The sequence below is a fragment of the Bos javanicus genome, chromosome 7 (assembly GCF_032452875.1).
Source record: "Bos javanicus breed banteng chromosome 7, ARS-OSU_banteng_1.0, whole genome shotgun sequence".
Lineage (NCBI taxonomy): Eukaryota > Metazoa > Chordata > Mammalia > Artiodactyla > Bovidae > Bos > Bos javanicus.
In genome coordinates this window covers 30,274,604-30,298,613 of record NC_083874.1, presented here as the reverse complement: position 1 = coordinate 30,298,613, position 24,010 = coordinate 30,274,604, and the positions used below count along the sequence as shown (strand labels likewise).

The window sequence follows — 24,010 nt, the reverse complement described above, 5'->3', positions numbered from 1 at the left end:
AAAAGAAAAGGAATGGAAAACAAATTGCCACTTGAAAATATTTCCAAGACTGTTCTTAGCAGTATAGGATTAGCAGTATTTTCCTTTTCAGTGTCGATGTTGTATGGACACTGGAGACAGTTGTGCACTGTGAATATTACTGCTGCGACGAAGGAGAAGGGAAAAGATATAGGTTTGCAGCCGAGCCTGAGGATGGCACCAAGCCAGTGCCCTGAAAAATGGCAAACATGTCACAGCTAACAGCTGGACGCAGAAATATTTCCCTTTAATTTGGATGGATAAAATTTTTTTCACAGCAGGGCACTCTCAGAAGAGGACAACATCAAAGAGGGCGGGTCTCTTCAGTCAGACATCAGCTGGCTCCAGGATGGAGCAAAATGAATGAACTGTCAGGACTTTTCCAGCATGTAGGCTTCTGCCAAGTGAAAAGTTGAAGGTTCAGTGGCTTGTTCGGATCACAGACAAAGTCCTGATAATGCAAGCCTGATTCCCCAAAGTCTCCCCTCCGATCAGCAGACAGGATGTCTGAAGAAGCTTCTGGGTTGATGGATGGCAGACTTTGTATGGATGACCACTGCTGTCCTCGGAGATAAGGGAGATTCACCAAGTGCTCAGTGGCTCTCGGGAACTCTCAGTCTCTGTGCTGGAATCCTCAGTCACCCACTCTCCTCTGCCAGCCTGCAGCACAACAGCCACTGCCCCAGAGTGTGACAGAAACACCCATTTCATCTCTGTCCGTGCCCAGCTCTCTGAGGCAGACTTCACAAATACCACCACCGGTGTTTTATGGTTTATTGACACTTTTCAACTGTTTTTCTGATTACCATATTTCAGTCTTGACTTATATGTTAGTATTATCTGCAAACTCAACATAAACCTCTAATGATTTTCTAATATTTCTGGAACTTGATGAATGTGAATTGACAAAGTACAGTATATAGCTTTATATCAGCATTACTGAAAATACGGCAACGGTGTATATAACCATTACTCATTTCTTTTATGGGGCATTTATTACTTGACCTTTGAAACCTCAACTCAAAACCTTGGCATTCCAATGTACTCCAAACCAGAAGGAGAGGGAAGAGTTTTCTTATGAAACATAGCAATGAAACAACTTAATTCTAATGGAGAGAGAAAATATTGAAATAAAAAAAAGTGTAGTATTACATATTTGAGAAAAAAAAGTGGGAAAACTGAACACAAATAACTCTGGTCACACTAGCCAATATTTGCTTTAAGGAAGAAGCTTTCATTTTAAAATGTGTATCTTCCTCCATAGATTTATACCCTAGCCATTTTTTGATGGTCCTTGTCATAGCACATGGTCAGCAGGAGGAGAGTGGTGTCTTTATCCAGTAGTGCATGCTTGCTTTGTGTAAATTTGACTAATGGGTTAAGTAATTCTCACTAAATTGGTATTTTCTCTGAATGATAGGAGTTTGTTTTATAAATGACGTTGTTAATTATTATGAACATGTTTTATAGCCCTCATTCTTACATATTAAGAGTTTTAGGCAGTTTTAATGAAAGAGTTCTACTAGTTCTCCTTGATAGGATGAGTGGGATGTGATGAAAGCAATAGTCACATGGTGGCCTATGATTCAGGAACATTTCCTCCTTGTCACACAGACCTGCTATGTGACTGTGGGCAACTCATCTCCCCTTTCTCAGCCCAAAGTATCAGATCTGTAAAATGGAATAAATGTTCCCGTCTACCTTCTAGGTCAGTTATAAGGATCACTGAAGGTTGGGAAAGTATTTTATAAATCAAAATACCACCAGATGCATATGACCTGGTCATTAGCTGCTGTTCTTTCTTTGTGTTTAGGTGGTGGCAGATGCTTCACTCCTTTGAGAGTATTGTTTTGTGGTCTCTATTCTCAAGGCTGGATTTAGCTGGAGTTGAGAGTTTACAAGTAAAAAGGTTAGGAGACCACAGTGGTGTGGTCCTTGCTGTCCTCCTCTCTGGATTGGGAAGCAGTACCCAGAAGCCGTGGCTGACAGTGCTCCCTGTTGATCTAATTCCCCAGGCTGCCATCCACAAATGTCCCCTGCCCCTCATCCAGGTACATTTGACTGCACAGATAGCTCATGTACCTGGACCTTGTTCAAGGTTCATGTGCATATGAGATACTGTGAGTTGGGGCCTCTTCTAGCTAGAAATGTCAGTGTCTTCAGAAGTCAAGCAGTTCTACATGGTAGGTATTGTTCAGTAAGAGGGCTGAAGCCACAGCAAATTAAAACACTTCCTAGCGGGCGACAGTCCCATGGGTTGCAAAGAGTCAGACATGACTGAGTGACTGAGCATGAACAACCTGTTAGTTACAGAAGCTCCAGGAGTGCTCTTAAAGGTGTGGTAGGTACCTGTGTTTGTGTTAACTTTAGCAAATGGAAAATGTAGGACTGGAAAAATGCTTCCTTACTGTTTTTTCTAGAGAATATTCACATTTATCCAGCATTTTCAGTATTTTATTTTTTGATAGACTCATCAGAGGAACAAAAACATAAATGACTGGCTTATTGCTACACCCCATCTATGTTATTTCCAACTTTTTTTTTTTTCTCTCTCTCTTTGAACAAAAGTTGATTTCCTGATGTGTACAAAGCTTTGTGTAAGATACTGATGGGTAAAAGCTTAAAATATTAAAAATGCATTCCTGCCCTTAGTGAGCTTGCAATCTTCTGGTCTTATAATCTTAGCAGTAATGAGTTTCCAAACGCTGCACATATTATCCTGTGGTCACGGTCCATGAGCAGGTTAGTAGATGAAGCCTGGGCTGACGTGTCCCATCTAATGTGATGGCCTCAGAATAAGCTAATGCTTTTTGGACTCTTACTGTCTGCCCAGCACTGATTTAAGTCCTTCACCTACACTAGCTCATTTGATTTTCATATGAGCCCTATGACTGGGACTGTCAGTAGCATCATTTTTTCAAAGAAGGTCTCACCTTCCTGAAGAGTTAAGTAACTGCCCAGAGTCACTTGGCCAGCAGACATGAAGCTGTGATTGTAACTCACACACATTGGAGCTGACACCCACAGGCGTGCTCTTAACCTCTGCCCTCCACCCCCTCTCCAGTTCCTATTGACTAGGATGACTTCTATTGCATATTTTCATTAGTAATACTTTAGAAATTCCCCTCTAACAATTATAATGTTAAAAGTAAAGTCTTTTATTGAGCAATAAAGGTATTGGGTTTTTTAACTTTTCACAGTTCAGTCAGGAATTATTCTTGTGTAAATAGTTGCAAAACAGATTCTCACCTCTTATCTTCTGATACAAAGAAATCTCACAGTAAAACATTTTTATCTATCTTTGCAAACTATAGTTTTCAATTGAGTTTCTCAAATTACTAATACACTTGATTATTGAAGCCCTCATTTTCTGAATTTAACAGAAAGATGCGGCCATCTAAGGTAGTGTGTGGAGAATAGGTAGAGAAGATCTGAGAAACCATCTTTGTGTCTATTCTTCCCTGGATTCTCCAAGTGCTGTGAGAGGTCTTAAAACAGTGCTGGGTTCTCAGGTCTAAACTGGGAAACTCCCTAAGACCTCTCCTCCACCCTTTTCTGAGGGCTTCCCTGCTGGCTCAGATAGTAAAGAATCTGTCTGCAGTGTGGGAGACCTGGCTTGATCCCTGGCTTGGAAAGAGCCCCTGGAGGAGGGCATGGCTACACACTCCAGTATTCTTGCCTGGAAAATCGCTATGGACAGAAGAGCCTGGTAGGCTACAGTCCATGGAGTTTCAAAGAGTCGGGCATGACTGAGCGACTAAGTACAGCACATGGACATAGACACAACTGTTTATTACATTTTAATCATCTTATGAAAACCACCTTTGCATTTCATAGACTTGAAAGAACTTAAGTTCAAAAAGATGTAATATTTTCTTTAAAAAGCCCTGGTGGTTAGCGCTTAGAATGGATTTTTAATCGCATTTGGTGGTGGTTTCTTCTCAAGTTTTGAATAAAATTTGAGATCTTTAAGAAGCTATTTAATTATTGTGAGAATTCAGTTCACTTCAGCGTATTTTGAGTTCCTCCAATGTGTTAGGCCTTGTTTTAGATGTTTGGGTATAAAATGTGCACCCTCACCTTAGCTTTTTGGGGGGAAAGCTGAAGGATACCGGTGTTTCAGTATAGGACCAAATGCTGCTGTCTGGGTCCTTGGCGTAGGGACCTGGCACGGTGTGGAATCACAGGAGAGGGAGCCTGAGACATCTCCCTGCTAGCTGAAAACTGGCTAAGCCTTTCAAATACAACCTTTGGTCTTTTCTTTTTCCTCTGTTTCATGCCAAGATTCAGAGAACCAGGTTCTGGGAGGAGTGGATTAATGTTTAATGTTATAATAATTTAAGTTTCTTTTGTTTAAGGTTCTTGGCTCTCTTTATTTGTAGTATTGAATGAGGTGTGAGGAGGCCTCATTGTGCCTCTGACTAGAGTCTGTTTGTTGAAGTCCCTAATTTCTGGGCTTCCCTGGTATCTCAGATGGTAAAGAATCTGCCTGCAATGCAAGAGACCTGGGTTCAGTCCCTGGGTTGGGAAGATCCCCTGGAGAAGGGAATGGCTACTCACATCAGTATTCTTGCTTGGAGAATCCTCATGGACAGACAAGCCTGGCAGGCTATAGTCCATGGGATCACAAAGAGTTGGATACGACTGAGCAACTAACACAGCACTATACAACTAACTTTTGGAGACCCCTTTTTCTTATGTATATAATTGCTCCTGGGTTTCCTTGTGGTGTCATTCCAGCACCCACCGTGGATACCCTACTCTTCATCATTCAAGATCCCTTATACAAGCTGGACTAGTGCATTTGGCCCTGAGCTGTCCGTGATTGGTTGAATCCAATCTGAGGGTGCAAACTCCCAAGAGAAACTTGCGAGAAACAAAACTCGCAAGAGAAACAAAAGCTGACTGTAAGCTGATGAGGTTAGAACTGGTGCTCTCTTCCCTATCTCATTTTCCTGACCTCTCAATGTGGCTGCGGTACTCAATGGTCTAACAGAAGAAATGGAAGCTTATCTGGCAGAGGAAGTGCTCTGTCTGCCATTTTTCCAACAAGGTCCCCCCTTCCCTGCCAGCCCTTGGTGATGTCCCAGCGCCTGCATCAGAGAGCAAAGGTGAGGTTTGTTGAGGTGGTGGGGTGCTTCCTGATGAGCTTTCTTTGTATCTGTTTTTAAAGTAGACTCAGGCAACTTTTATCTGATTTTATAGTGTAATTACATTTATGACGTCTTTGAATTAAAATGGACCCCTTGCTTTAAAAGACTATTGAAAGCCCTTCTGGTAAAAATAAATGAACGCTCTGCTCTGCTCTCCCACTCCCTGGAAAACTATAGCACAAAATGCCTGCATCCCAGTCATATGATGGCTTCTGGGCTGCGAAGGAGTGATGGACATTTGCAATGTTTCCAGGCCATCAGATCAGATGATTTTTCTTGAAAGTGCCCCCAGCTGTAGCAGATTGATTTTCAGGGGTAGAAAAATTCCTTTACAGCAGGGTTTACCAACATAGGTGCTTCATGAGGCTGAGCAGCTAAGTAAATGAGTGAAGTAAGGAACAGCTAAGAATAGAGGAGGGTAGGGAGGATAGGGAAGGAGAAAAGCCCATGGCTGATCTCAGGGTGCCACTTTGAAGGCGACCTAAGTTTCCGTGGATTAGTCCTAGAGATTGAGGACCTATCTTCTGATTTTTTTCCTCAAGAAAAATTAAAAATTAGATAGAATTTCCAAAATTTTAAAACACTTGTGGAAAAACAAAATTGGTCAAGCATTCAACCCAAGAGTCACCAGTTTGCAGATCTTGTTTTAGAGATACAGATTGCTCAGAGCCACCCATATACGTAAATTTCTATCATTCAGAAGATGTTTTTCTCTGTATTACGTTAAAATGGGCCCAAGTCAGTCACCGCTGCTGCTGCTGCTAAGTCGCTTCAGTCGTGTCCGACTCTGTGCGACCCCATAGATGGCAGCCCATCAGGCTCCCCTGTCCCTGGGATTCTCCAGGCAAGAACGCTGGAGTGGGTTGCCATTTCCTTCTCCAATGCATGAAAGTGAAAAGTGAAAGTGAAGTCGCTCAGTCGTGTCCAACCCTTAGCGACCCCATGGACTTCAGCCCACCAGGCTCCTCCGTCCATGGGATTTTCCAGGCAAGAGTACTGGAGTGGGGTGCCATTGCCTTCTCCTAGCTTACACTATTTCTGTGATGATTATTGTTGTTAATGTAAGTTGGCAGCATTCATAAATGACAAAGCCGTGGATAAACCTCTCATGACCAGCTTATTTAAGACACAACACTGGTGCGGTTTTCACTCATGTTCTCATTTTTTAACAATTTATTTATTCTTGGCTGCACTGGGTCTTTGTTGCTGTGCAGGCTTTTCTCTAATTGTGATGACGGGGGCTACTCTCTAGTTGCAGTGTTTGGGTTTCTCGTTGCAGTGGCTTCTCTTGTTATGGAGCACAGGCTCTAGGCTCATGAGCTCAGTAGCTTTAGCTCCCAAGCTCTAGAGCACAGGCTCAAGAATTGTGGCACACAGGCTGGGTTGCTCCTAGGCATGTGGGATCGTCCCTGATCAGGGATCGAATCCATGTCTCTCTTGCCTGGAAAATCCCATGGATGAAGGAGCCTGGACGGCTGCATGGATGGGGTCGCTGAGGGTCGGACACAACTGAGCGACTTCACTTTCACTTTTCACTTTCACGCATTGGAGAAGGAAATGGCAACCCACTCCAGTGTTCTTGCCTGGAGAATCCCAGGGACAGGGGAGCCTGGTGGGCTGCCGTCTATGGGGTCGCACAGAGTTGGACACGACTGAAATGATTTAGCAGCAGCAGCAGCACTGGCAGGCAGCTTCTTTACCACTGGGCCACCAGGGAAGCCCTGCTGTTCTCATTTAAAGTGGTTTAGTGTTCTAGGAAAGTAAGATTGTAGCAAAGAGTGCAGTTCCCTGATCTTCAGGATTGCAATGAAGTCTTTCACATAGTGGTTTTCAGTTAATGGCATGCATGGTTTATAATGAGTGACAGTTTGTGTGACCATTATCTCAACCACATGTGTGGCATTTCAGTAAATATTATTGGTTTGTAAACTATAAAAATATCCTTAAAAAGGTAAGAATGAGCTCTCCCCTTATCTTTCTCGTCCTGTTGATACAGGATAAAAGAAAAAGTACAGACCACAACCAGGGGTTTTAAAATAGCAACAAAGCAATCAGAAAGGCAATCAGTGGGTGCATATTACTGAGAGTTTTCCAGGAGGATAACACAGATAGTTTCTAACTTTGGGTAAGATAATCTGCTCCTCTATTTTAACAACCCATGCCAAAATTGATGTACACAGAAATAGATGACTAGACTTTTCATTTATTGCTTCACTTTGATTTAAAAAACTGGAATAAGTTCAAAGTATAATATATAAATGCCAAAAAAGAGAATGTTAACACTTTGTCATATTTGCTTCAGAAACTTTTTTTTCTTTAAAGAAAAATAAAGCATTTCAGATATATGTGTGTTCCCTTTGTTATCCTTCCATCCCCTTCTTTCCCAAGGCCAGGACTCTGATGAAGTTAATGGTGAATCCTTCCAGCATGTTTATTGTAAACAGATACAGATAGATAGACATATTGCTATCTGTATATTACAATATACACTATATTAAAATATACAATTGTGTTATTTTGTATATTTTGAAATGTTAACAAATGATATCATATGCATTAATCTGCAACTGATTTTCTCAATCAACATTATGTTTTTGATGTTTTGATCTATATCAACTAGATCTGAATACAAACAGGTTTTGTTCATTCATTTTAAGTGTTTAGTACTTTTTTGTTGAATACATAAACCACAGTTAGTTTATTCTTCTGATATGGATATTTCTCTTTTTTATACTTATTTGCTATTAAAAGTTGTGTTCCAGTGAACACCCTTGAACTTTTCTCCTTAGGCACAGGTATCAGAATTATATTGGAGTAGTTTCCTAGAAGTGAACTTGCTGAGTCACAGGAAATATGCATTGTCAAGTTTATTTCAGCATTGCCAAAATGTTCTCCAATATGACTGTGCCATTTTATATTCCCTTTCAGCAATGCTAGGAATAGCTTTGTAAAACAAATATGCTTTCTACAGTTTCGAGGGGTTCGCGTTACAAAATTTAACCCTTTTCCTTCCAGGTGTCCTGTGTGTTTCTTTACGTGTGTTTCCCCTACCTCTAGCTTCCTTAGAAAAAACAGAGCAAGTATAAAACTATGGTGGTTCATATTCATGGAGAATAAAGTGCACAGTTTTCAGCAAAACTATGCTTGACTCAAGGATTCTTTCAAGGAATTTTTTCCTAAATTTGACTCTTACTTTCATTCTTACCATTTGAACGAATTCAATTTCTGACCTCTTTGACATTTTCATTGGTCCTCAGGAGATTATCTAAACACTGTGTAAGATTTTTTATATTTTTCTTCTTATTTTAAATCTTTTGAAAGGTAATGAAAACAAAATAACTCTTGGTCTTGGCATTAATAAATCTCCTCAAATTCCTTAACATTTTTAGACCTGTTAGGTATCTATCTTACAGTTACATTTTAGCGTCACACAAATGTAGATGTTGGTGCAGCCTCCAATAACAGCTTCTCGACCTTGAAATTGTTGCAGCTGCTGTGGACTGAAATCTGCTGAAGCATTTCCCCACTTGTGGTTGCTTGTCTCCCAGAAGGACAAATGTCAGCCCGTCTGGGCACAGGGACAGTGTCCTTGTATAGTTCAGATGCATGTGGAATTTTATCTCCCTCTTTTTTAAAAAATTCTTTTACTGAACTCTGAAATGAAAACAAAGTTGAGCTAATGATGGAGATTAATAACAACACACAAATTGGGATGCAGAACTTTTTTGAAAAGTTCCTCTTTAGAGCTTACATGTGGATATAGTGGTTTTTCCAATTTTATTCTACTTTTATTAGGAAAATGAACAGAAATAGGCATCACTGACTGCTGGGCCCTTGTTACTTTTTCAAGAAACACAGTTTAAATGTTTAACAACACAGGCTAGAAAGGGCCCCAAGATGGCCTTGAGCCAAATGCAAAGGTTCATGTTTTTGGCCAGCCTCCCTAAATAACTTCGGCTCGAGGTGCTGCCCATATTAGCATGATGGATCCCATTGAGGAAATCTCACATGCTGAGAATGTATGTTGTTATGACTTGACATTTTATGGCATTTATGAAACTCTTATTTTGGCAGGGGGGATAAAAGCAATCATTACATTTGGATTTTGAAAGATCCCTCTGGCTGTACTTGAGAGACTAGGTTGGAAGGGCCTGAAGCAGCAGCAGGGAAATCTGTCAAGGGACTTTTGTAGTCCTTCAGGCGAGAGAGGAAGCTGGTTCAGGTAGGATGGTGATGGTGGAGAGGGAGAGATGGATGCATGTGAAAAAGTTTTAGGAGGTAAATTCAGCTGGATTTGGTGATGGCTGGGCTCTGGGTGCTAAGGGAAAGAACAGTATCAAGCCTGATTGAGTTTCCTCATTTCTGATGGGGTGCACACTTACGGGATCTAACTTGGTAAGTGGGATTTTTGTCAGGTTTCATGTGAAACAGTGTAATACTGGTATCAGGCTGGAGCAGGGGAGGCTCAGCTTCACGCTATGTGCTCAGTGTTTGATACTTTGGGGAAGCCTGGCAAATAACCATCTACTTTTCCTCAAAGCAAGTAGCGTTTTCACCAGGCAGGCAAGAATTGTAGGATTCCTGTAATCACAATATACTTAGTTTAAGGAGGTTATTGCTGAAACAGTGTGGGAGAAAACACTTTTTTATACTTATTTTGGAGACTGACTGGCTAATGTCTGGTGTTCAGATGAGCTAACACTCAGCGACACCCGTGATGTGTAAACGTTAGAGAGTTTAACTTGCTGTTGAGGACATTGGCTGGAAGCATGAAGGAGAACTGCACTTCTCCAAGTGCTTCATAAGTATTTTCACCAGCAGCTGTCATGGAAGGTTTGTTCATGGGAGAGGGACAGGGCAGAGGGCTGGGTCCTCAACATTTTGGGCTCCATTATAGATAGATAGGGAGAAGGCAATGGCACCCCACTCCAGTACTCTTGCCTGGAAAATCCCATGGACAGAGGAGCCTGGTGGGCTGAAGTCCATGGGGTCGCTAAGAGTGGGACACGACTGAGCGACTTCACTTTCACTTTTCACTTTCATGCATTGGAGAAGGAAATGACAACCCACTCCAGTGTTCTTGCCTGGAGAATCCCAGGGACGGGGGAGCCTGGTGGGCTGCCGTCTATGGGGTCACACAGAGTCGGACACAACTGAAGTGACTTAGCTTAGCTGCATAGATAGATAGTGGTATTCAAAGAACTGATGGCTTTGTACAGTGTCACATGGGCTGTTGACAGCAGACTCAAGATTGCGACTTTGAGCCTTTGAACCAGTTTCCTAAAACGAAAATAAGAGCAACAAAATAAGTACCGTGTAATAATCTTACCTAAATAGGAAATCTGTCATCAGGTTGCTTACGGAGCAGATGTATCTACCACATGAAATGCTCCCATTTCCTGCTATCATCCCTAAACTAAGATTTTAAAGTCATTATCTTAAATATAATCTAGGACTCTCTTCATTCTTCTCAGGCTACATTGATTATCAACTATAATCATTCTAGCCTGCTACCCAGTCATAGCTTCTCCAACCATTATATTGATTAGGTTGGCTTCATCTCTAGTTTTATTTGTGGGGGTTAGTGGAAAGATTGGGGGTGAAGACGAATGAGTTCAAGAAAAGCCAAAAAAAAAAAAACAAACAAAACACCAAAACCAAAAAACAAATCAACTGTTTTAAAATGACTGATGATGATAAAAAGAACTGTCATCACTAAGTCTTTTGGCCCGCAGAATAGAAATGCTGAGCTAAATTAATATGAATGACCTTACTAATTTTAGGGCTGAAATGTAACCAGTGAGGCGCTCCAGGAGACTTGTTCTCTGTGTCTGTTTGGAAAAGAAAAGCGGAAAGGCTGATTAGCAAGAATGAGACTTAATTTCTCAGGATGCTCTGCGGAACACAATCTTACTGCTGATTTTTCTTTAAAAGGCCCAGTTTTGCCATGATCCTTCTGAGAACTGTACCCCTTGCTTCCTGGCTGCCCCTAGGACTGAGGATGGCCTTCCAGAATTGCTGCCCATATATAACTCCCCAATCCACCCTTCCAGATACCCCAGCCTCCAAGGTGCCCAGGGCTGGCCTGGTTTCTGGAAGTGGGGGCTGATTGTCTCTGCTGTTAGCCCTGATTCCAACATCCTGGGCTGGCCAGTTGTTTAGCAGAAGGTTTTTGGTCCCATGCTCATTGCCTGGGATTCCATTACCTTGGATGTGATCTTGAAAGAAAATCTACTTGAGGTGATCTAAGGCAATAATGATTAGACCGACCTCAGTTAAGACATTTTAAATCCATAGGAAACTTTTATTATTTTTTTCTTTCCGTTTGCGAGGGTCCCTCTTTTTTGATGACTCCTCTCCTAATAGTTTCAGGTCCTGACAGCTGAAGTCCTACATCTTCTGCGAGGTGAGAGTCCATTTCTTTCAATCCAAATCAGAGTCTAATTTTATCAGTCTGAAACAGCTCCATAATGCGCCAACCCCTGCTAGGTGTCACCCGGCTTGTTGAGCCGACAGTCCCTGCCTCCCAGATGCCTTCGACCAGTTACGTGTTTGAGACGAGGGCCTCTCATGTGGATGTTCCAGCCATGTCAGCGTGGCCTCGCCTCTCAGCTTGCTTTGTTTATCCAGCAGCTCATTACTAAAGAGTAGCCTGTCAAAAAGAGGTTAAATATTCTTTGGGAAACATGGTCACTCACATCCTTGAGATGCCACAAATATGTTTAATAAAGGGAAGATTGGCTTGATAAGAAAAACGTGATTGACTTGCATCACCAGAAAATGTTTTTCTCCTGTTATTCTAGTTGAGTTTCCACAAGCATTCCTGAGCACTAGCAAACCTATGGGCAATAAATTGCTGCAGCCAACACATAAAGACACCAAGGGAAGCAGGGAAAATGATTGCTGATGATTCGTTCTAACTACTTGACCTTCTGACCTCTTCTCTAGATATATGACCAAGATGGGACACTACAGCACTTTATTGATGGTGGGGAACCTAGTAAGTCGAGCTGGATGAGGTATATCCGATGTGCAAGGCACTGCGGAGAACAGAATCTAACAGTAGTTCAGTACAGGTAAAGTATACCTTGATTTACCACTTACAAAGCCGAAGCCCTTTGCCTTGCATATATAAATTCAGGCTTGCTGCTAGTTTTGAAAAAATCCTGCAGAGTCCTGAAGAACTCTGCAGGGCTGGCAGGAATTTCTTTTTTTTTTCTGCTAGGTTTGTGATATCTCTCTAGTTCTTGTAACAGTCATTTCTTGAGAATTCAGGAATAAGGATGCTAGGAGAAGGCCTTTTTCACTCACTGCACATGAAAAAGTTACTTCCACATCATCACATGAATGTTCACCATGGCCTGAGTGAGCCCAGCGAACTCACTGACTTGCAGTGATTTCCTCCCCAGCGGATGTGTCCACACGCAAACAGGAGTTCACAGATTCAGCCCAAGTCACTTGCTTTCAGTCACCTTCAGTCTGGCTGTCTCTCAGAGGAAACAGTTTGAGTTGCACAAAGGCATGGGAAATCAAGAAGTCTCAACCCTCCCCAGGCTGCTTTCCTAAAACCATTGTGCTCAACAGCCTTGACTGAGTCATAGTAACCTCTCCTGATCCCTTGAAAGGTGCCAAAGCATTTGGCTCTGGTCCTGCGGCCATTCAGAGTATGTTTCAGGGGGATGGGGTGGTTCCAGAGCACAGAGAAGGCACCAGTCCCCTGAGATATTTTGGCAAATCCCAAAGGTGAGTGGAGATGAGGTGAAGCCTCCCCAGTTCCCAGAGTCTCATAGGGAGGCCTAGAGTGGGGGAGGGGCAGAAAAGCCAGTGGGCATCCCAGATCTAAAGCCACACCTGCCTGATGCACCTGTTGGTCAAGCATTTCTATCAAGTACTAAAGGCTAGAGTGGCAACCCAAAGGCAAACACAGATCCCATAGGAAAAAAGCCCTGCCACGAAGCCTTCTTTTCTCAGAATCCCTCGAAAACATGTGCCATGTAAATATATGACCTCAGTTATAAACAGCCACATTCCCTTTAGAATCAGAAGCAACTGTTTAACTTTATCAGGCACCACAGACACATCAAAGCAGAAGGAGCCTTGCTCAGCAACTTGGAGTCCTGCTGATGACAATTTCTTTTTTTTTTAAAAATGAAGCCTTAAAAAAAGAAGCAAACTTTATTCCCCTTATAGGTTAAAGGCTGCACAAATCTGGCTTGCTCTCCGAAGGCCTCCAAATTCAAAGGGAACATATTTGGACAGCATGTGACTCACTGCCTTGGTTTCCTAGGCAGTTATCTTTCATTACATAAGGGTTTATATGAACTTGCACACGATGGTATCTGGTTACAGTCTGTATATGGGCTTCACCCACCTTCCCTGCAGCTGCATCTCTGTTGTGAAGTTTTTATAAAACTCGGAGCTAGTAAAGTAGTAAAGATTGTGTTTGTCTACTCGGCAAGAGATAGTTTGGCTGGTTCCGTCATGGGCACCCTGGGAGCTCTTGAGGAGACTTCTGACTTTGGGTAAATAAGAAACCCCTGCAAGAAAGGTGGGCATGAGAAAGTCGTTACCTTTCTGTCAATATTAAGTGGGTTTTATTGCTCCCTTCCTTATGGTGCTTCCACACTGAATTCTCTCTGCCGATCTGTTTTCGATTACCTCAGATCTTTATAAAATGAACTACAAAAACACAATTTAAAAACTGGCATCCATCACCAGTGACCACGTCCAAGAGTAAGAAAATAGAAAAGTTGGACCCTGAAGAGCCAGCCTAATTTTTATTGTACATGAATGTCCTCTTCACAAAAAGTCAGCTGGTTTAGATTCATTCTGTTATGATTTGTAATATCTAAATGGAATTTTCTTCAAAGCGCCCTTGATTGATTGACCCTTAGCTGAACGTTTTGTTTTTATTTTGAGGCTGACAATAATGTTTGTTGGCGTGTGTTCCGCTTCAGCTGCGTTGGGACGCCATGAAGCTATCTTTATGAGTCATCCAACCACAATCCTAAATACATGTCAGCAAAGGAAATATTATCTGAAAAGGGAAAAATCCCTTTGATGTGCTTCAACATGCAGAGATTTCTGCGAGTTTTGGAAGCTCTGCCCGCTTGTAAGGAACGGTGTACGCTTACACTTTTCTTTTTCCCCTTTTGGCCTACTCTGCCTCAAAAGACCACCCATCGCTCGAAAACAGTTCTGCTCTTTCAGCGGCAAAGTGTGTCATTTGGTTTTAGCACATTCATTTGCCGGCGCTGTGTTTATATTAAGGGAAGCCAAACCGAGAGATGAAATGTTACAAGGGTGAAGTACAAAGTCGACTCAATTTTTCTCAAGTTAGGAGATGCCAGTGATTTATATCCCAGCTCCAATTTTGATTTTTTTATGTAGCAGTGGAAAGAATTAATAAAATGCACAGCTCTTGGAGATGCGGAGGGAGGAAGGGGAGTGAGGTCTGGACAACTGGCTGGAGTTTTTGTCAGATATTCATAGAATGTTGGGGAAAAACATTCTGCTTAGCTAGCAGTGCCCTCATGAGACAGAATGGCAGCAAGTAAGGAAAATAACAAGATAAATGAAATTTTTGCAGCTGCAAGTAAAATATTGAGAATCTGCACTTTTTTATTGATCTTTATGATCCTATTGCCAAGAGCCACTTTGTGGTGACAAAATATGTTGACAAGTGCATATCTCACCGCCGTGAAAAAATGTGGTGAAGGATTCGCCTTATGTCTACAGTGTTGTACAAGGAACAGATTGCCCTGCTATGGCCAGTTCCTTATAGAAAGGCTAAATTTAAGGTTCACCAACCCTGAACCTTTTTATCTTGAACTTGAGGCTAATGTTTGTAGCAATTCTTCACTGAGAAAACCGATCACAGGCTCCTCTTTTTTCTTTTTTTTTAAAATCTGTAGGTTTTTATTCACTGTGCCACGGCTGTTTAGTTCTTGGTACCTTCACTCTGTCATTTCATAGTGTAATCTTTCAGCCAGAGTAAAGTGCCCCTCTTGTATTTATTGAATTTCCATCCACTTCACATAAGAGGGTTATTTTCCTTCTTCTGTATCAAATTTTAGAGGAAAAAAAAGCTATGGGGAAGATTTTTATTTCTCTTAGCCCTTATATCACAAAGCTGCTTAATTTTATTACAAATTTGAGAACTCCCATGCCAAGTTGTAAGAATACACCTAACGCTTTTCCTTCAAATAAGAAATCAATGGTGTTAATTTGTATGTGGGGTCGACGTACCAGAGTCTGCAGTTTACCAAGAAAGAGAATTTTCTCGTTAGTGTGAGATGAAATTTTTTCTTTAAATGAACTCTTCCTTTCTGCTGACTCTCCGGGGCCAAATATCTGTCTCTTTGGCCAGGATGTTCCATGGAAGGACACTGTGGAAATAAACTGTGAGCTATTTATTGTACTGGGTTACAGGCTCTAATTGGTTGCTGGGAACGATAAGGTGGGTGCAGATTTTATTACAAACAGAAATTGTTTAGGTGGGAAACTGGGCAGAACTTTTTTGGGGCAATAACAATGTGGATGGAGCATGTGAGTCCTACCGATTACTAAGCTGGGTTTTCTTTTGTTTTGAATAGGTCGAATATATTCTACCGAGCCTGTATAGATATTCCCAGGGGTACCGAGCTTCTCGTGTGGTACAATGACAGCTATACGTCTTTCTTTGGGATCCCTTTACAATGCATTGCCCAGGATGAAAACTGTAAGAATTTATTTTAGCTCTGAATTCACATTTCCAAATACCTATTTCAAAGCTAACTTTTAAAATAAGAGTGTTGTTTGAAACTCCTGAAATGTGGTTCACTCTGCTGTGTAACACAAATGTGCACAAGTCTGTTCCATCATTTTATTTTTCCTTGTATATCCTGTGCTTTTTCCAAGGATGTCTTGACCTATACAGCTCAATGTTTTTTCACCCATTTATGATTTCAAAACCTTTGTCCTAGTTTAAATCATTGCCAGCAGCGGTGTTAAGGCAGCTGGTATCTACTGAGTACCAACTATGTGTCTGGTTCCAAGAGCAGCATAAGTTATAACTTCTGCTCTGAAGGATTGCACAGTCTTGCTGGAGTCACACTGTTTGCAAAAACGAAGTAAGGAGACAACACTTTCTTTAATCAGGAACAACACCCCTCCAGTCAATTGGCTTTTCTTCCTCTTAAGTAGTTGTTGGAATAAAAAATGGTAGTCAAAACCATAGACATATGATTGAGGAATTTGTCTCTAAACATCTTAGTCTAAAATGAACCGTGTAATTTTCTTCTATCTTTACTACTGTTACTATCATTATGTTTGAAAAAATAATTTAATGCAAACCTTTGCAGTAGTTTTCATATAAACTTTATATATTTGTTTTTATCAATTTTGGGGAAAATGTTATAAGGTGATTTCTAGTATTTGGAATAGATTTAGATTTGGGTGATTTTGATGTGCTTCAGTGAGAAACACTGGTTTGAATGATGCAATTTTTTTCTTGTCATCCAACTGACTGATCTGTGAACTGATAAATTTGTATTATGCAGTAGAAAAAGAAGCAGAGAGAACAGATTTATGTAAGAAACTTAATTTTGGGAAAAAAAAGTGTTATTTTAATTCTTCCTTCTCTACTTACTTTCTCTCACACACATATGAACTGAAAAAAAATATTTATAATATTACTGATCAAAATGCTGATGATCAGATATTTCTTTTCCATGTTATCTTTGTTTTCTTTGTAAAAAAAAAAATAGAATCCTCAAAAAGCATATTATGCTCAACTTTCTTTTTCTATTTTACCCTAACCCCAAACCAATCTCAAATCAAAAAAATGAATCTTTGGACATATAAGTACATTCCTCTTACTTACCAAGTTTCCATTGGAAAGTTTTTTTTTCTGCAGTAATGCTCCTATTTGAGGGAGTGTCTGTTTTCACAGGGGAAAATCTCCGTGTTGGACATGAGTATGTGGTTGGTGTTAGAAGCAGAAATGGCCATGGCGGCCAGTATGCTCTGTCTTCCCAGGATGGCTCCATGCTCAGCATTCCCAAGACTGGGTGTAGGTACACATGTGGAAAAGCACTGTTATCAGCTCCCCTGGTTAGAACCTCAGTGTAGCTTCACCTTCTAAAAGATGGAATCTGATCCAGAAAGATTCCATAAATCCTATACGGCCTTCTATTTCCTTCTTTAGTACAGCCTGCTACAGACTCTGAAGATATTCTGGTGTGCATGTCAAGGAACGTCTGGAAGTAAACACATCAAAGTGTAGAGTTCTAAAGTACGTAGCACATAGTCCAAAAATTCATTCATTCATTAGATAGTTGTTGAATACATACTAAGGACCAGTGTCATTGCTGCATACTCTAAGTACAGCAGTGAACAAGACATACAGGAAGTCCTGCCCTCATGGAGCATATAGTCTAATGGAGGGAGACAGATTATCAACCAATAAATGTAAGTTAGTTTGTCGTGTGATGATAAGTGTCATAGAGATAACAAAGCAGAGAAGGGGCGAGGAGTGCTGGGAATTGGGAGTTGCGGGTTTAGAGATGACCAATGTGGGCCCTACGAGGAAGGTGGCCTTTGGGCAAAGACTTAAGGAAGTGAAAGAACAAGCCACATGTTCTTTGGGAGCAGAGTGTTGCAGGCAGCTGGACTCCAAGCCTAAAGGCTCAAGATGGAGATGCTACTGGCCTGTAGGAAGGGCATCACAATGGTTAGCATAGGTATGTCAGCTGGAGAGAGTGGGTTGGGGGGAGTTAACTTAGATCTGGGGACAAGAATCTTATAAAGTCCAGAAGGTCACTGTCAAGACTCTGGATTTTACTCTGTTTGCATTGGACAAATGCAGTATTGTAGAGTTTCAAGCAGAAGAGTGATATGATCTGACTGAAGTTGTTACAGGTTTACTCTGGCCACTTAGTGGAGATCTGACAGTGAGGGTGAGGATGGAGCAGGATCCAGCTAGAGGCTCTTGCTGGAATCCAGGGAGGAAGGGTGATGGTGGTTTGGACCAGGGTAAAAGTGGTGGAGGTGGTGAGAAGCGCTTGGATTCTGGGTACATTTTGAAGGTAAAGTCAACAGCATTTGCTGACACATTGGATGCCGAGTAAGAGAAAGGAGTCAAGGATAACTCCAGGGCTTTGGTCTGAAGAGCTGGGTGGATGGAGTGGCCACTTAACTGGATTACGAGTCACTCATGGGAAGCGTGAAGTGACTGCTCAGGGAATGCTCTTCTTCCCTTTGACGTGGATCTCTGGGGTGGAAGTCTCACGTCTGCAACATTGCTTCTACCTTGTGATGCTGTTACAAGGATGAGAGGGATTTAGGGCCTGGGCTGGACAATTTGGGTTTTGTGTGCCATTCACAGCCACCTGACTGTGGTGTCTGGGAGTGTACCAGCTGGTCTCCAGGTTGTATGCTAGTGCCATCCAAAATGTGCTTGGTGGCAACCCCAGGGGCATTGCTTCTCAGACCTTCTTTCTCCCATAGTTCAGCCTTTGTGAAGCATTCTTGAGGTTGCTAATTAGAGTATTGAATAAACTCTACCAGGGCACATGTTATGTATCATTTAGCACCTGAAATCCTTGGAAGGAAATTCGCAAAACTTCAGCACTTTCAAGTATTATGGATTCAGTAGACAAACCATGTAGCTCTTTTGGGTTGAGTTCAGAGCTCTAAGTAAGGGTGGAGGGAAGTTGAAAGAGAATTAAGTCATTGACTAAAATGTTCAACAGTGACAATCCCCCATCCCCCTAAGGGTATTATAGGAATTTTATTTCAGTTCCTGTCTCAAAGTCGTATATCTATCATGGGATTGGCCACCCAAGAAACCAGTAGAAAGCTTCATCAGATGGCGTGGGGGTAGATATACAGCTTTGACTCTAACTGGAAGATGGATTCTCATTCCATATGATTCACAGAGGTACCTAGGGAGGCTTTATAATGAGGGCTCTTTTTTCTGTACCGAGAAAATACTCGGTGTGATTTAAAAGAGCAAATGTGTGAAAGGGCATGGACAGATAATTTAACAGATAGCCTTTCACAGCCCTGAGTAATTTAAATCATCTCACCAGGATTAGCAATTTGAAGACAATTTTTATTCTACCAAGCTAGCCACAAAATAAATTAGGTACCTTATAAAGAAGCTTCTTGAGATCAAAGACTTATTTGACAAAATGCCTCCACAGAGCCTCCTTCTAGTGCTGTGCACACAGTAAACAATACACGCTCACTGGATACATATTGAGGATTTTACTGCCATTATTAGAAGCGATGGATACAAAGTTCAGCCAGCTGTTTTTTCTTGGTTAATGAAATTGTTACATGATCCAAGACATTCAAGGAAAATATGATTTTGCTTAGTGAATAATACTTATTAAGCACTTTCATTTATAAAAATACCACTTTCTTCCCATGGTTCTTTCAACGGTGAAAGTACACATTTCCTATTGAGCGTGTGGGGTGGGTTCAGGCTTCAGGCACTGGCCCCTCTGGCAGCGGCCACGAAGCAGTGGGACACGCTCCCTGCCCCGGACCAGCCATTGAAAGCCGCCTTGCCTCAAAGAGAGGGCAGCGTTTCACACAGGCATTTGGGCTCTGGAAGCAATTCGTATGTTATTTTCTTTAAGAAAGAAAAAAGAAAAAAACCCATAGTTCTAAATGTAATAGAGCTGCAAAGAGAGCACGGCTGCGTCCACTGTGGGCCTTTCAGAAGAGCCTGAAGGAACGCCTGTGTCGACAGATTGTATCCGCAAGGAGGAATGAGGTTCCCCAAAGCTTCCAGTGGGGGATTAGCTCCTGCAGAGTGTAAAGACCATAGTGTATTCATATTCATTTCAGAGGAAATTAAAAAAAAAAACCTGGGAATAAATGTTAAACAAGTCTTCCTGCTGCTTTTTCTGTCTTGGCATATGAAGCTGAGGTGGTGGAATGTGAAACTTGATGGCAACACAGAGGTTGTTACACTGGACTAAACTCTGTCTGAGAGAGGCCTGCCTTTTCGTTTTGATTTTAAAGAGCAGAAAATAAAGACGGGCACCTCTGCATGGTGCCCTGGCCCCACCATCCCACCAACAGTGTGGAACTAGGCCCTGGGTAGAGAAGGCTCCATTAAGCCTTCTGTCTGTGAACATTGAGGAGATGATGGTATCGTTCAGTCCAACAAGAACATCGGTCTGCAAGACCCTAAGGGGAGCATCGTGATGGGGAACAAAACCTCAGACCCTGTCCTCGAAGGGCTCAGTGTAGGAGAAGGCGCATAAGCAAAAACTACACTGTAGAACCTAATACGGGTGCCTTGTGACATGGCCATAGCAGGGAGCTGGCCTCGGTGGTGTCAGTGATAGTCAGTCAGTTCTGGCTGACTCTTTGCGACCCCATGGACTGTAGCCCGCCAGGCTCCTCTGTCCATTGAATTCTCCCAGGCAAGAATACTGGAGTTGGTAGCCATTCCATTCTCTAGGGGATCTTCCCAACCCAGGGATCAAACCTAGGTCTCTTGCATTGCAGGCAGATTCTCTGCTCTCTGAGCCACCAGGCCGGTAGGCTCGGTGTTAATGCAGTTGGGACAAGTCCAGTTCCAGGCCCTCGTGCACAGTGGGCAGCTGAGATTGGACCCCTCCCATAAATCCTGGAATCAGAAATCACTGTCCCTGAATGGGGACTAGAAAGTGCTACCCTCAGGCCCGTAGTCCAAGGAGCTCTCCATTTGGGGACATTGATGAAAGCAGTATGTCGCATTCCAAAACCGGCCCCAGCTATGGGAGGGTATGGAGTTGGGTTTTGCATTACCTGCCAGTTGTGGAAACCTTAAGCCAAGAAGCTGATATAAAACTTGGCCCAGAACTAGAGGAACATGGAGGGTCCTAGAACAAGCAGAGAAGAGTTCCACCCCAGAGGTATCTGCTCAGGACTCCAATAGAAGGCAGTGGCCACTGAAAAACACCTTCATTGAAGGAAGCGGCAAAAGACACAGAGGAGCCCACTGTCATGAGAGTTTTGACCTCTTGGATGCCTCAGTCCTTGGCGCCTTGCGAGCCTTGCTTTAGGATTGAGGCCTGCATCCCTCCGCTTTCTGAGGGTGTAGAGGGCTGAGAGCTGAATTGTCTTCAGCCTACAGAGCCACTTTACCCGTGGTCGTGTTCCCTCCCCGTGTAGCCTGTGTCCAGGGACTGGTCAGTGTGGGTGGGTATTAAGGACTGCTCCCGTTATTCCAAAGCCAGATGACTCGAAAGGTTAATTAAGTGCTTAGTTAAGTGCTTTTAATTGCTCTTGACACCATCCTCTCTCCTCGTTCTGCAGTAAACCTCTTGTACACAAAACGCAGATCTCCATTTCAGACTGTTTCCCAGGGGACCTGAATTCAGACAGGTGCTACCAGATTTATATTGCCAGCTCAGACTTCTCACTGGAGACCCAGGCTCCTGTCAACCTGTTGAATTCCCACCTGCACTTGCCTGTCTCACAGATGTCTCAAACTCAACATATTGAACTGAAACCATCCTACTCTGTCCCCCAAGCTGTCTCTCTCCCAATTCAGTACCTCACTCCCATTCACTCAGCTGTTCTTTCTAGAAACCTTGACACCTTGTTCTTTCTCAGCCCATCTGTCTAGTCATTCATAAATCCCTGTTGATTATATATTCTTAAATGCTTTTCTTTCCATTTCTGCTGCCACCTCCCGATCAGCCTCACAGACAGCTTTGGCCTGGACCTCTGCATTTTTCTTTTTAGTATCACAGCAGCCAAAGTGAAGTCTCATTGATTTTGTTGTTTCAGTTTAATCACTTATTTGGTTAAAAGTTAGTTTTTAACTAACTTTTGGTTCCGTTGATCAGAATTCAGAAGATAATATGGACATGTAATTCTTCTTCCAGAGGCAGTGAGTTGACACATTCTAAGGTGTCCTTCCAGACGTATTTTTTTGCCCATTCTCTCATTTGTGCACATTCTCCCTCTTTTTCTCTGCCTCTCTGTTCCTGGTGGCTTAGATAGTAAAGAATCTGCCTGCAATGCAGGAGACCTGGGTTCAACCCCTGGGTCGGGAAGATCCCCTAGAGAATGGAATGGCAACCCCCTCCAGTATTCTTGCCTGGAAAATCCCATGGACAGAGGAGCCTGGAAGGCTAGAGACTATAAGGTCACAAAGAGTCGGACATGACTGAACAACTAACACTACTACTATTAGATTTTTTGTACTGCAGCTCACTTTTTCATTTAATGATATAGGGTGATGATGCATTTAAAGTATAAGTGCAATCACCTTACACCCTAGCTTCAACCCCTTTTTTGGATTGCCGTTACTCTTATAATCAATCCCCAGCTCTTTAAAATGATAGCCCATGGACTACATATAGTCTTCAGAAATGTTTTGTATGGCTCACTTAGTGTTTTGTAAAATTCTAATTCAAGCATCATCAGACTGCCCATGCTGTATTTGGTTTGCTACAGATCCCACCGTCCTCTGTTGTACTAACTTACTTCACATTCAAGGTATCTGTCTCAAGGAAACTATCTTTCCTACCCCAAGTTTCCAGCCCTGATAGATGTTTTCCTGACTCCTTTTCTTCTCTGTCACAGCAGTTATACTTGTAGAGACTATATATTGTCAATTCTAAGATTTGCATATTTTTTTGCATTTTAATCTTTCTGAACCTGGTCTTACAATGCACAGTGACTTAAAATTAATGACAGTGACTTAAAATTAATGGTGCAGTTTGCAATTCATGGAACTTTAAATTTGATGAAACCAAGTAAATAATTGTGAAGACGTTTGTATATCTGTCTCTCTCATGAGAGTTTAAATGGTCTGAGAGTCGGGCTATTACTGTCCTGTTCCTCTATATCTGCAGCGCTTGCAGTGTCTGGCTTGTCACCAATGCTCTGTAAGCACTCATGGGCTGAATGAATGACTGAGGGTGTAAAATAGGACTTTGTTATACAGATCCTGTATTGCTCTCTCTCAGAATTTTAATTTCACAGGATTTGGTGAGTTCACGTTCTTTCTTGAGTATATCCTTTAGAGCTTCCAGAGTTTTCCCTCTCCCCCTCAATCTTTGTCTTATAGACTGAAGACAAAGTCTTCTTTGCTTACCATGTCTTCATGGAGAAACCCCTTTATCCTTTGGAGGAATTTCCTTAGTTGTCTCTGGGCATTTTGCAGTTGTCTGGACTGTCTTGGCTTGGGATAGCATAGTCTTTTCTGATTCATTTCTTGTCCTCTTATAATTCCCTGTTTTTCATTAATACTTTTGTTTATTGGCCCCATCAAAGTGGTATTCAGAAAGAATGATCCTCTGCGTCCTTTAAGTCCTGCTTAAAGTTCTAGACCTTTAAGGGTATCTAGACCTCTAGGGTCTGTGGGCATGTGCAGGCACTCTGCAGAACAACTTTGAGAGCAAATACAGTTCTTTTGTGAAAATTATCCATTCCTAGCTTTACTTTTTTCTCTCTCTAAATTATATGCTCATTTCGTTCAGTAAGATTGAATTTATTCACAAGTACAAGAAAAGGTGATGCCAAAAGCAGAATATAGAGTGTAAGCATTGCTGGTGTATCTTGAAAACATGTTTGTTTTGAGGACCCTGTAAGAGAAAATAAGACAGAGAATAAGCATCCCAACTCCTATTACCTCAATGCTCTTATTATCATTAACTTAGATCCCTGTTTATCCCAAATCATCCTAAAAGCTAATATAAACTTTTCTTTGTTACTATTTTGACTTTGGTTATTAAACTTAGAAAAATCTATTGGCCCACACATTCTTTTCTTTAATAGAAAGGTGATGTGACCTTAACAATTTTTGAAAATAAGTTTCTTGAGTTACTTTCCAAGAGCTTAAG

The 24,010-nt window shown here is 41.9% G+C and overlaps 1 protein-coding gene across 3 annotated transcripts in view; it reads left to right on the top strand.

Moving 5' to 3' along the window:
• PRDM6 (PR/SET domain 6) overlaps positions 1 to 24,010 on the top strand; it is a 113,755-nt gene that overhangs the window by 64,566 nt on the left and 25,179 nt on the right. For all 3 annotated transcript variants that reach the window (XM_061422951.1, XM_061422950.1, XM_061422949.1), the window contains exons 4-5: positions 12,120 to 12,247; positions 15,767 to 15,891. In XM_061422951.1, coding sequence (XP_061278935.1) covers positions 12,120 to 12,247; positions 15,767 to 15,891 — 253 coding nt within the window. The remainder of the gene's footprint in view (positions 1 to 12,119; positions 12,248 to 15,766; positions 15,892 to 24,010) is intronic.